General features: G+C 45.4%; 1 protein-coding gene across 1 annotated transcript; it reads right to left on the bottom strand.

Annotated features, from left to right (window-relative positions):
- Positions 1 to 9,042: 9,042 nt before the first annotated feature.
- LOC113832329 lies at positions 9,043 to 11,585 on the bottom strand. Its single transcript, XM_035452920.1, has 2 exons — positions 10,004 to 11,585; positions 9,043 to 9,532 (listed from the first exon to the last, which is right to left on the bottom strand). The coding sequence occupies exons 1-2, from the start codon at positions 11,568 to 11,570 to the stop codon at positions 9,186 to 9,188; spliced, it is 1,914 nt and encodes a 637-aa protein (XP_035308811.1). The 5' UTR covers positions 11,571 to 11,585; the 3' UTR covers positions 9,043 to 9,185.
- Between the last annotated feature and the right edge of the window lie 298 nt (positions 11,586 to 11,883).

Raw genomic sequence — 11,883 nt, 5'->3', positions numbered from 1 at the left:
GAAGTCTGAGTTCATTCTAACAGAAATGTAATGTGTAATTTACAAGCCTTAGGATAGAAGTATGTATAAGAGAGCAAACTTAAGTCATGTCTGTACCAGAGACACTGGAGACATTCCCATGCAGGTTTTAAAAGGTCATTTTAACTTTTATATCTCTCCTTCACATAGGAGGATGTTTACAGTTGCAAGAGCTCATGTACTACTTAAAGGTGGAATTTTTCTGAATCAGGAACAATTGGAGCTAGACCATGGCTCATTCCCCATTAACATTCTTTGTTACAGACTCCAGCCAGAGATGGGTATGGTTTTTCTTGCCTCCAGGAATTCCTAAGACAGAACACTCATGACAGAATTCATGGTTCCATGACGCCCCGCACCCCCCCCAGGTTGAAGGGAGCCATCTAAGACAGGCACAGTCATTTGTCCTGTTGCAGAAGCACAGGTTTCTTTTTATTAATTTAAGAGAGGGAAATTTTTGAAAGCTGAGAAAAATTCCATTAGAGCATTTCTCAAGGTCCAAATCTCAGGTCAGCATTGTATTGCAGATGCTAGCTGATTTGGTGTTGAATGGCATAGCCTCATTTGAGAATGTCCCTTAGTTTTGCATCTCTACAGAACTAAGCATTTGAATAGGCCTGCACCAGGGCAGAGGGCTAGGTCTACATGAAGAGTGAGGAGAGATGGTGAGGAGGTATTTGTGGAGAGGTCTAGAGGGGTAGAGAATGTGGAGAGAGATCTGATGATAGCACCAAGGGAGATGGAAGAGAAATGGTCTCAGGGTCAGGGAAGAACAGTTAGAAAGCATTCAGGAAGATGCTGAGTAAAGGAGAGAATTCAGTTTTGCATCATGGAACTGAGAGCTCTCTAAAGATGACAAAACAAAACAACAAAACAACAAACCCTCCAAACAAAAAACAAAAACAAACTCTAACATGTCCAATTCTATTTTTAATCATTAAAAACCCTCATGTAGGAAAAACCTTTAAAATATTGAATGCAACATATCTACTGATAGGAAACAAGGAAGAACAAATGCAAACTTGTGATTAGTTGACTTCTCCACTTTATGTAATTAGGCATCCCATGCCCAGGGAACTGTCCTGTCCATAGTAAAAAATGATCTTCTCCCATCAATTAATGTAGCTAAATAACCTCACACGGGCATGCCCAGAGGCCCATCACCTGGTGATTCTAGAGTATGTCAAGTTGACAATTAAAAATAATTATCAGAGCTTTATTACATCCATTGCATTTGGCATGTTGAAACTTCGATGCTTCATTGGAATGAAACCAATTGGATAGCACTGTATAATATTTTTTATTGTGTTGGTGAATTTATTTTCCCACTATATTTGTCTAATGCTTTAAATTCTTTCTTCTGCTGTTGTTTTAAAATACTTTTTAAGAACATCACACATGAGCATTGTATCTACATAATTCCTGAGCTTTCAACTTCCCATGTATTCCCCATTTCCCTCCCAAATTCATATCCGATCCTTTCTCCAATTAATATACAAGTTACTGTGACTATTAGCATTTGTTCTCTGGACATGTGTCCATGCCTGACCACTTGAAAGTGATTAATCTATGCAGGAGTTCTTCTCTGGAGGACACTGATTCTCTCTCAGTACCCACTGACCACCTATAGCTCTTCATTTTCATTCCCTTTCACCAATTCCCCATCCATGCCAGCATGTCAGCTGGTGGCATCATTATTCAGGTCTTGTTCAGGCAATCATATTGTTGAGATTTTGTGGCTGCAGATCTTCTGCCATGTCTAGAATTTGGAGAAGCTGTCTCTTATAATCTTTCTGATTTCCCATGAGCTTTACGTTTAGTTTGAGGTCCTATTACTCATGTTTCAAATGGGGTTAGTCACCCCATCATTAGTTCTCTGCATTATGACCCATTGTGAATCTCTATAGTAGTCTCCATCTGTTGCACTAAAATTCTTTTTAATCAGGGGTGATGCTTTACTTATTAGTGAGTGTAAAGATAAATATTTAGAACACAATAATGTCAGGAAAATGGTAGTTCTAGGTTCTCTTCTAGGGTCTATGACCTCTATATCTATAAAGAGTTGGCCAGGTATCATTATCAAACATGAATTCTCCCTCATTGACTCTGGGTATGTTCAATTAGACAGCTGTTGGTTAGTCCCAAGATAAAAGTGAATTATTAGGCATATCTTGCTGAAAAAATTGTTATTGTGATTTATGAGCTATTCAGCTAAATAGGACAATTTATTTGTTTTCCTCACCTGGCAGCTTGCATTCACACCTTCCTATACTATGACAGATAGTCCTCAGGTAGAAGGCTACCAGGTTTAGTTCCAGAATAATCCCTCTAAGTTCCTTGTACAAAGAGCACGATGTCTTCAGAAATGCCAGTCTTTTTACATATCTGAAAAATCATCCATGCAGTGATAACAGTTGGGGGACAATTGTGTCCTCTAAGCTAGAACTTTAATGAAGGTTTCCTATGACTGACTATGACATTTTCATTAGCTAGTTCATGGCTCTTGGTGGGAGTTTTATGACCTCATATATGCAAGTCCATTAAATATATATCCACATATGCACATGTTTATCTCTACATATATTATCAGTATTAGTTTTCTATACCATGCTGTGGTTTGAAGGATCATTTCCTCCACAGGCTCTGGCTTCTTTATTCTCAGTTCCCAGTCAGCTGTACATACTGGACAGGCCTAGGAGGTGTGGATTTCTTCCATTCATCCTTGGAAGAAATAAGTCACCAGATCAGGATTTGATGTTCTAAAACTTGCATCATGCCCAGTGAGGTTTCTCTGCTTCCGGCTTGAATTCCACCCTTCATGACTACTGTGTCTACCCAGATATAACAGAATCTTGTGTCTTTCCTTGTTTAAAAATTTGCCTTGATTGTGGGTTTTCATCCTAATAGGACAGTAAAGGATACACATACTTACTGTTACTCATCTCTTTTCACTTCCATTCCCTGCATTACCCTTCTCTCTACTTCCAGGTAAAGTCTCCCTATTTTTCCATTATCCTTTTCATCCTATCCACTCACCCTGTCTAGAGCTTCTTCTGCCTCCTTGTCCCCATGGTCTAATTCTATTGTCCCAGTCTTCTGTTAATTCAAGTTATATACTTATATCTAAGGATTTGGAATTAGTACCTTCAAATAAGAGAGAATATGCTCGCATTTGTGTTTCTGGTTCTGGCTTACTCTCAGTATGTTTTTGAGGTCCATCCCTTTACATTTAAATTTCATGATTTCAGTAGTCATTATAATTGAGTAAAATTCCACTGCATATATGTACCATACTCAAAGCCTCTTTGATGCCTTCAGTGGCATCTTTTCAAAATGTATTCTCTTATCTCTATGTATTCCTATATTTTCTACAAAATCTCTTGTTAGTTTTTGGTTTCATTCCTTTTCTGTGATTTGCTTTGTGTCTAAAACATGTTTCAATTTGGGGAAAATTCTGTTTCTGATATGTGTATTCTGCTGTTGTTGGGTGGTGTAAACTTTCTATACTTACCTGGTAAGGCCATTTGATTTACAGTGTAGTTTAAATCTAAAGTATCTTGATATTTTAAGCTAAAATCAGTCAAAAGAGATGAAGAAGGTCATTTCCTACTCATCACAGGAAAAATCCATCAGGATGAAGTCTCAAATCTGAACATTTATGCCCCAAATACAAAGGCATCCACGTTTGTAAAAGAAACTTTACTAAAACTTAAATCACACATAAAACCCCACACACTTATAGTGGGAGATTTCAACACCCCACTCTCACCACTGGACAGGAACACCAGACAGAAACTTAACAAAGAAACAAAAGAACTAATAGAAGTTATGGCGCAATTGGACTTAACAGATATCTATAGAACATTCCACCCAAATACAAAACAATTTACCTTCTTCTCAGCACCACATGGAACCTTCTCTAAAACTGACCACATACTTGGCAACATAGCAAACCTCAACAAGTACAAAAAATTTGAAATAACCCCCCTGTGTCTTATCAGACCACCATGCTTTAAAATTAGAATTTAACAACAACAAGAACTACAGAAAACCTACAAACTCATTGAAATTAAGTAACACCAATTGCACAATTCATGAGTCCAGGAAGCAATAAAAAAAGAAATTAAAGATTTCCTAGAATTCAATGAGAATGCTGACACAACATACCCAAACTTTAGGGACACTTTGAAAGCAGTGCTAAGAGGAAAGTTCATAGCGCTTGAAAGACCCCCGAAGAGGTACTTTCGTAGAGGGAGACCCGCACCCAGGAATCAGCGAGACCACGAACTTGGATGCAAAACCGCAAGAGGCTTTATTGGAGATACGGGTACCCGGGCGACTTAGCTTCTGTGAGGCCAAGCGCCCCGAGCCAAGGGAAAGGGGTCCTTATATAGGGAAAAAGGCGCAAGCTAGGAGCAGGGATTCTATTGGATAATTCTAATGAGGCATTGTACAGAGCTATTCACATTGGTCAATGTAAATGAGGCGCTATACAGGGTTATTCAAATGAGGCGAAGTACAGAGTTATTTGTAGGGAGCCATCCCTGCATTCTCCATTACAAGATGGCGCCTGCATCTGGCAGGCACCGAATGTAAACAAGATTATTGCGCAGGTGCTGGGTAATTTTCCATTCCTTGATCTCTGCCTATTCCGTGGCGTCATATGGCCGGATGAGCTGCAGCCAATCATGGGGTGACACGTCCGAGGCGGCGGTTGCCAGCCTTTATTAGGGGACGGGATTCTTGGCTCGGGGTCTCCGCTCTGGGAAGCTTATGCTCTTTCACTCTCAAGATGCATTAAAGCTTGTCTGCAGAAGGAAAAAAAAAAAAAAAAGGATACTTAAACCGCCATCTTGACTAAAGGTGACCGCATGGAAATCAGAGGTACCATCTTAGAAACAAGTTTTTCAGTTAAGATTTAAAATGTTAATGCTTCTATATATTACAGAAAGACCTTAAGGGAATTTAAATTTCTTTTTAAAACCAGTTTTCAAATGTTTGATTTTATTAATGTTTTTACTTAAAGAGCTTCAATTTAGAATTATTTTTAAGCAAAGCCTGACAATGTAAAGTTCTTGTTTTGTAAAAGATGCTAATCTATTATGTTGGTGACACACGCCTTTAAGTTGAGGGCGTTGGCGGCATACGCCTTTAATCCCAACACTCGGGAGTAAGAGGCAGATGGATCTTTATAAGATCCTGGTCCGGCAGATCAAATTCCAGGACAGGCTCCAAAGTCACAGAAAAACCCTGCCTCAGAAAGAAGTTAAGCTACTGTTTAAGGAAGTTCAGCTGTATTACAGAAATAAGACTTTACCTAGCCACCTGTGTGCTTCTTAAAAACAGATAATGGGCCGGCTTATACCTCTCAAAAGTTCCAGCACTTCTGTAGACAGATCTGACTGGCTTACCTTATAACCCTCAAGGACAAGGCATTGTGGAACGTGCCCATCGCACACTTAAGTCTTATTTAATCAAACAAAAGGAGGGAATGGGAGCATCCTTACCCTCGGTGCCAAGAGTTGCAATATCCATGGCACTCTTTACCCTTAATTTTCTAAACACCGACGCTCAGGGCCATACAGCGGCCAAGCGTCATACCTCAGAACCTGAAAGGTCTAAGGAGATGGTAAAATGGAAAGATGTCTTAACTGGTCTTTGGAGAGGCCCGGATCCTATTCTCATAAGATCCAGGGGAGCGATATGTGTTTTTCCACAGGATGAAGAAAATCCCCTGTGGATCCCGGAAAGACTCACCCGAAGAGCCCCTTTGGACCCTCAAAAGTCGGAACTCCACCCTCTCCCCGGGAGTTGAGAGCCGCTATTATCCAGATTAACTCCTGTCCTTGACGGAGGGACTGTCATCATGGATTGCTTCAGCTGTCTCCTATTTTAAGGAATGGGTGGAGGTGGGATTGTTTGGTGCAGCCGTTTGCTGCGGATTGATGTTGCTTCTCTGGCTGGTCTGTAGGCTCAGGGCTCAAACTAAGAGAGACAAGGTGGTTATCGCCCAAGCGCTTGTAGCTTTGGAACAAGGGGCTTCCACTGATATTTGGCTAACTATGCTTAAGCAATAGGCCGCTGGCCAGACAGCTCTTGCACACCCGGAGCCTAGGCTCATTGCACAGGGTAGAGTGCCTGGCTTGAGCAGCCCATGAGGGATGTCGAGCAAGGCATCGCACAGAGAGTTGCCCAATATGCAGGCTTCTCTGGGAGGCATGTTGTCCTGCATAAGGGTTGCCTGCCCTAGTCTCCCTTTCCCAGAAAAACGGCAGAGGACAGGTCGAGAGCGCTTCGGGTCAAGCTAACAGCCTGATGGCGACTCTTGTACACAGTCTTAATGTTTGATTGGGAAGGTACAACCTCTGCCTCTATCCCTCAACATATGGGTGACCTATTTGCTTGTAAAAATATAAAGCCTTATCATTAATTAATAAAAAAGGGGGAGATGTAGGGAGCCGTCCCTGCATTCTCCATTACAAGATGGCGCCTGCATCCGGCAGGCACCGAATGTAAACAAGATTATTGCGCAGGCGCTGGGTAATTTTCCATTCCTTGATCTCTGCCTATTCCGTGGCGTCATATGGCCGGATGAGCTGCAGCCAATCATGGGGTGACACGTCCGAGGCGGCGGTTGCCAGCCTTTATTAGGGGACGGGATTCTTGGCTCGGGGTCTCCGCTCTGGGAAGCTTATGCTCTTTCACTCTCAAGATGCATTAAAGCTTGTCTGCAGAAGGATCCAAGTGTCCCATGTATGATTTCTTGCTGGCGAGAAATACAGAGCGCGCGGGACAGTTATTCAAATGAGGTGAAACACAGAGTCTTTCAAATGAGGCGAAATACAGAATCATTTCTATTGGATGGTTCAAATGAGACACAGAGCCATTCCAGATCAGCATATTCTCAAGGTCTGGTGTCTGGTGTCTGGTACAGCAGACTCAATTCCCCCCTCCGCTTCCTGATGGCTGACCTTGGGGGCGGAGACCTTGGGACGGAGTGTTTCTCATCGGGCGGGGGCTCAGGGGCAGGGCTCCAGGCCGGCTCACTTGGTGTTTGTTCTCGTGCCGGCCCACCTGGTGCTCGTTCTCGGCCGGCCCACCTGGTGCTCGTTCTCGGGCCGGGCGGGCTAAGGGGCAGCGGGGGAAGTGGAGGCCGGCGGGGGGTGGGGATCGGGGAAGCCGCCGACCGGAGGAGGAGGCAAACTTGAGAAAGAAAGGGCTAAGGGGCAGGGGTCTTTCATTCCCCCATTTCTCTTGTAACTGAATGGAATCTTTCATTCAGAGGTCTCTGGATACTCTGGATCTATTTGCTTTAGCTGGTGGTATTGTTGAGTTAAGACTAAGGCCTGTACAACAGATAGTCGTTCTCTGATGAATTGAGTCATTTTGTTCAGAATGCAGGGACCAAATATGAGGATCAAAAATAGAATAATCAGAGGTCCCATGAGTGTGGATATAAGGGTAGTCAACCAGGGGGACTTAGCGAACCATCCTTCGAACCATCCTTGTTGAGATTCAAATAGCTGTTGCCTCTGTTTAAGCCTTTCCCTAAGTTTGGCCATGCTGTCCCTAACTATTCCTGTATGATCTGCATAAAAACAGCATTCTTCCTTGAGGGCGGCGCATAGTCCTCCTTCCTGTAGAAATAACAAATCTAACCCTCGTCTGTTCTGCAGGACTACCTCAGAGAGTGATGTCAAGGATTTCTCAAGTGCGCTTACTGACTCTTCTAGGGCCTGGATATCAGTATGCATGGCTTGCTGTAGAAGTTTGAAATGACTAGTTTCCTGTAAGGCAACCGTACCGGTCCCTATGCCAGCTGCTATACCTCCCATAGTTATTCCCCCTAATAATAGGGCCACGGTTAAGGACATTGGCTCCCTCTGATATCGGGTTGACTTTTCTAGTACCCTATAAATATATTCAGGTTGGTGATACGTGACTCTGGGCCAAAGTTCTGTCAATATACAAAAGTCAATAGTGGCATTGAGAAGGGTAGTAGAGACACAGGGGGTCAAACCAGTACTGCAAGCCCAATAAGTTCCATAGGGGGCAACAAGGTATCGGCTGTCCTGAGATAATGGCTCTGTTTGGTTACAACTCTTGATATGAGGGAGGAACCCTGCCTATGCATAGCCCCTTTCCTGAGACCTCAGACAATGTGAGCTTGTGTTGCATAGCAGTTCCACAATTGGTAGGCGCTGAGGTTTGGTTAGAGTATTTACCCAATACTGCTATGCCTTCATAATATGGGGGCTGGGAAACTAGGCATAGCCAGTATTCCTGAGTCTTGATGGGGTCTGAGAAATTGAGGGCCAAGTAAGCCCCTTGTACTAGTTCAAATAATCTGTCCCCTGTCCCTGGATATGGGGAGGTGGGGATGTGAACTGGAGTAGTAGTTTTGGATGAGGGCGTTGGCGAGGGTGGGAGATGGGGTAGAGGCCTATGGGGCCGAAGCCCATGAGGCTTGGTGGGAGGTTTCTGGTCTGTCAGAACTGGGTTTGGGCCCATGGTTTTGGTGATAGTTTCTATTTTGAGTCGAATTTTGAAGATGGCCCCCCGGTCTGGTCCCGACAGGTACCAGCGAAGGCCCCAAACATATCCCTTCTGCCATTCTGTTGCTTTCTTACCCTTATCCGTAAAGGAAATGAGGAGAGGCATAGAGGTGGTACCGGTGGAGCCCTTTTGCCATCCTCTGGTTACCTGAATCTTGTCCCATGAGGATGAAGGCTTCCAGTAAGCATCCCCTGTTGTTTCACATCCCCAAGCGGCACAGAAAAATTGTCCATGACCCCCACAAGTCTGAGTCTGCTTCCAGGCCCATCCGTCTCTAGGGCAGACATAAAAGTCCTTGCCCGACAGTTGGTCTTTGGCCCATTGACTGCTGCATCCAGGAGTGGTTTCTCTCGAACTTTGGAGTGACCTGCGCATTCGTGACAAACTGTTGCCATTGCTGCAAGCCTTAGGGTAACAATGTGAAATGTCCCAGGTATCTAGACCAGCGACCAACTCACAGAAATCGGGTGTCAATGTAGGCCACCATACACCGAGGGCATGGTTTTTGGTGGTCTCATAAATGACCTCCCCTGTCTGGGAAAGAACCTGCCAAGTTAACGCATGAATGGTATGGGGGCTGGTTGCTACATGGGGAGTAAACAGGCAAACAATCAATAGGAGGGTGTACGAGAGAGTCTTATCTTTAAAGGATTTTGAGTGCGGTGTACGGTCCATTCTGATGCAGTGGCTGAATCGGTGGGTCGGGCTGGTTTTACATGAGAGGCATGTATCCAAGCTGCAATGCCGTCTACTTTGAGTGCGGTGGGGGTGGTAAGCAAAACGATGTAGGGTCCCTTCCAGCGGGGTTCGAGGTTCTTGGTCTGGTGACGCCAGACCCAGACTGTGTCCCCGATCTGGTAGGAATGGGGAATGGCAGGATGGTCCCTCTGGTCTTTATAAGCTTGAGCAAGGGGTTTCCAGACCTCCCGTTGTACTAGTTGGAGGGCCTGTAAATGAGCTTGGAGAGAAGGGGAGTTAGCAAAATCTGAGATCATCTTGATAGGGGTAGGTACTCCATGCAGGATCTCATAGGGTGTGAGCCCATGTGGTCCAGGGGTATTACAAGCGCGGTAGAGTGCTAGGGGGAGTAGGAGGACCCAGTTTCTAGTGCCAGTTGCAAGCGACAATTTTGTTAAAGTCTCCTTGATTGTTCTATTCATCCTTTCTACCTGTCCTGAACTTTGGGGTCTATAAGCACAATGTAATTTCCAATCAATCCCCAACAAGGTGGCCACTGACTGACTTACCTGGGAGACGAAGGCGGGCCCATTGTCTGTTCCCAGTACCTGAGGCATCCCATAACGGGGAAAGATTTCTTCAAGCAATTTCTTAGTAACGATCTTGGCTGTTTCATGTTTAGTAGGGAAGGCTTCAACCCATCCTGAAAAGGTGTCTACAAAAACTAATAGATACTTGTATCCATATTTACCTGGTTTAATCTCAGTGAAATCTATCTCCCAATGTGTTCCGGGCCAGTAGCCTCTGACCCGGTTCCCGGGAGGAAGCTTCAGTCTGGATGCGTTGACTCGGGCGCACGCATCACATTGCTCAGTTACCTGTTTTAGAATATCATTCTTCCCCAAAAGGAAATTGAATTCCTCTTCTCGTTCGAGGAGCTCCCGCATCTTCTTGGAGCTCAGATGTGTCATCTTATGTAAAAATGTCACTAGGTACTTGGTTACCCGGTAGGGGATGACAGTCTTTCCTTCATAAGTCCAATCCCCGTTTGGTTCCTTGGTGGCTCCCAATTTCTCTAGGGTTTGGATGTCTCTTTGTTCATAGTCCCATGAGGGGGAGGGATGGTCGTTGGTGGGCTCTAGAGCCAGGAGGTTAGTGGTGTCTGTGGTCAGGGCCACCTCTCGGGCAGCCAAGTCTGCCCTTCGATTGCCCCTTGCTTCAAAAGAATCCCCTTTTTGGTGTCCGGGGCAATGTATGATACTTAAGGCGGCGGGCAGATGAAGGGCCCTTAAGAGAGCGAGGATTTCCTCCTTATTTTTAATGTCTTTCCCTTCGGAGGTAAGCAGCCCCCTCCGTCTGTAAATTTCTCCATGTATATGGGCAGTGGCGAAGGCATAACGACTGTCTGTATACACGGTGAGCTTCTTACCTTCTGCCAATTTTAGAGCCTGCGTGAGTGCTATGAGTTCTGCCCTCTGCGAGGAAGTTCCAGGGGGGAGTGCCTGGGCCCAGACGACCTGATTCTCTGTGGTGACTGCCGCGCCCGCCCTTTGTTCTCCTTGATGCAAAAAGCTGCTTCCATCCGTGAACCAGATGTGGTCCGGGCTGGGTAGAGGCTGGTCAGTCAGGTTGGGTCTCGGCCCATGGGCCTCGGCCAGTACCTGTAAGCAATCATGAGCCTCGGGCTCCCCAGGGAGAGGGAGCAGGGTGGCTGGGTTCAGAGTCACCAAAGGCCCGAAGTGGACCCGGTCTTTGTCCAACATCATAGTCTGGTAATGAGTCATTCGGGCATTAGTAAGCCATCTATCTGGAGGCTGTCTGATGACTGCCTCAACTGCATGAGGGGCATGTATGGTCAAAGGCTGCCCCAAGGTTAGCTTGTGAGAATCTTTTACCAGCAGGGCTATAGCGGCAATCATTCGAAGGCAGGGTGGCCATCCCGATGCCACAGGATCCAATTTCTTGGAGAGGTATGCAGTGGGCCTTCTCCAAGGCCCCAGTTTTTGGGTGAGGACTCCCTTAGCATAGCCCTCTTTCTCATCTATAAAGAGTTCAAATGGCTTAGCTAAGTCCGGTAGACCCAGGGCTGGTGATTCAAGGAGAGCCTTTTTGATGTCGGTGAAGGCTTTCTTTTGGGGCTCTTCCCATTTAAAAGCAACCCCTGGCCGAGTGAGGGGGTAGAGGGGAGCCGCCATTTCGGCAAACCCGGGGATCCATAGGCGGCAGAAGCCTGCCGTTCCCAAGAACTCTCTCAGTTGGCGGGGATTTTGTGGGGTGGGAATGTCTAAGATGGCTCGCATACGGGCTTCGTTAGCCATCGACGTCCATCCTTTATCTTATATCCTAAATAGGTCACCTGTTTCTGACATATCTGGGCCTTCTTGGTGGATGCCCGGTACCCTAGGCTCCCAAGAGTCTGGAGGAGGGCTTGAGTGCCTTCCTTGCATTCCCCTTTGGTTTTGGCTGCCAGGAGAATGTCATCTACATATTGTAAGAGGATTAGAGCGGGGTACCGAACCCGGAATTCTGCCAGGTCCTGATGTAAAGCTTCATCAAAAAGGGTAGGGCTGTTCTTAAACCCTTGAGGTAGCCTAGTCCAAGTCAGCTTCCCAGAGATTCCAAGGGCCGCGT

Source organism: Cricetulus griseus (assembly GCF_003668045.3).
Source record: "Cricetulus griseus strain 17A/GY chromosome 1 unlocalized genomic scaffold, alternate assembly CriGri-PICRH-1.0 chr1_1, whole genome shotgun sequence".
Taxonomy (NCBI): Eukaryota; Metazoa; Chordata; class Mammalia; order Rodentia; family Cricetidae; genus Cricetulus; species Cricetulus griseus.
Note: the sequence above shows the minus strand (reverse complement) of the source record. Positions and strands in the feature narration are given on the sequence as shown.

Coding starts and splice junctions, on each gene's coding strand:
- LOC113832329 (XM_035452920.1), bottom strand. CDS start 11,570: ATGGCTAACGAAGCCCGTATGCGAGCCATCTTAGACATTCCCACCCCA. Junction 9,533..10,003: donor TTTCACTGAGATTAAACCAG/GTAAATATGGAT, acceptor CTTCTCTCCAAG/CTCATTTACAGGCCCTCCAA.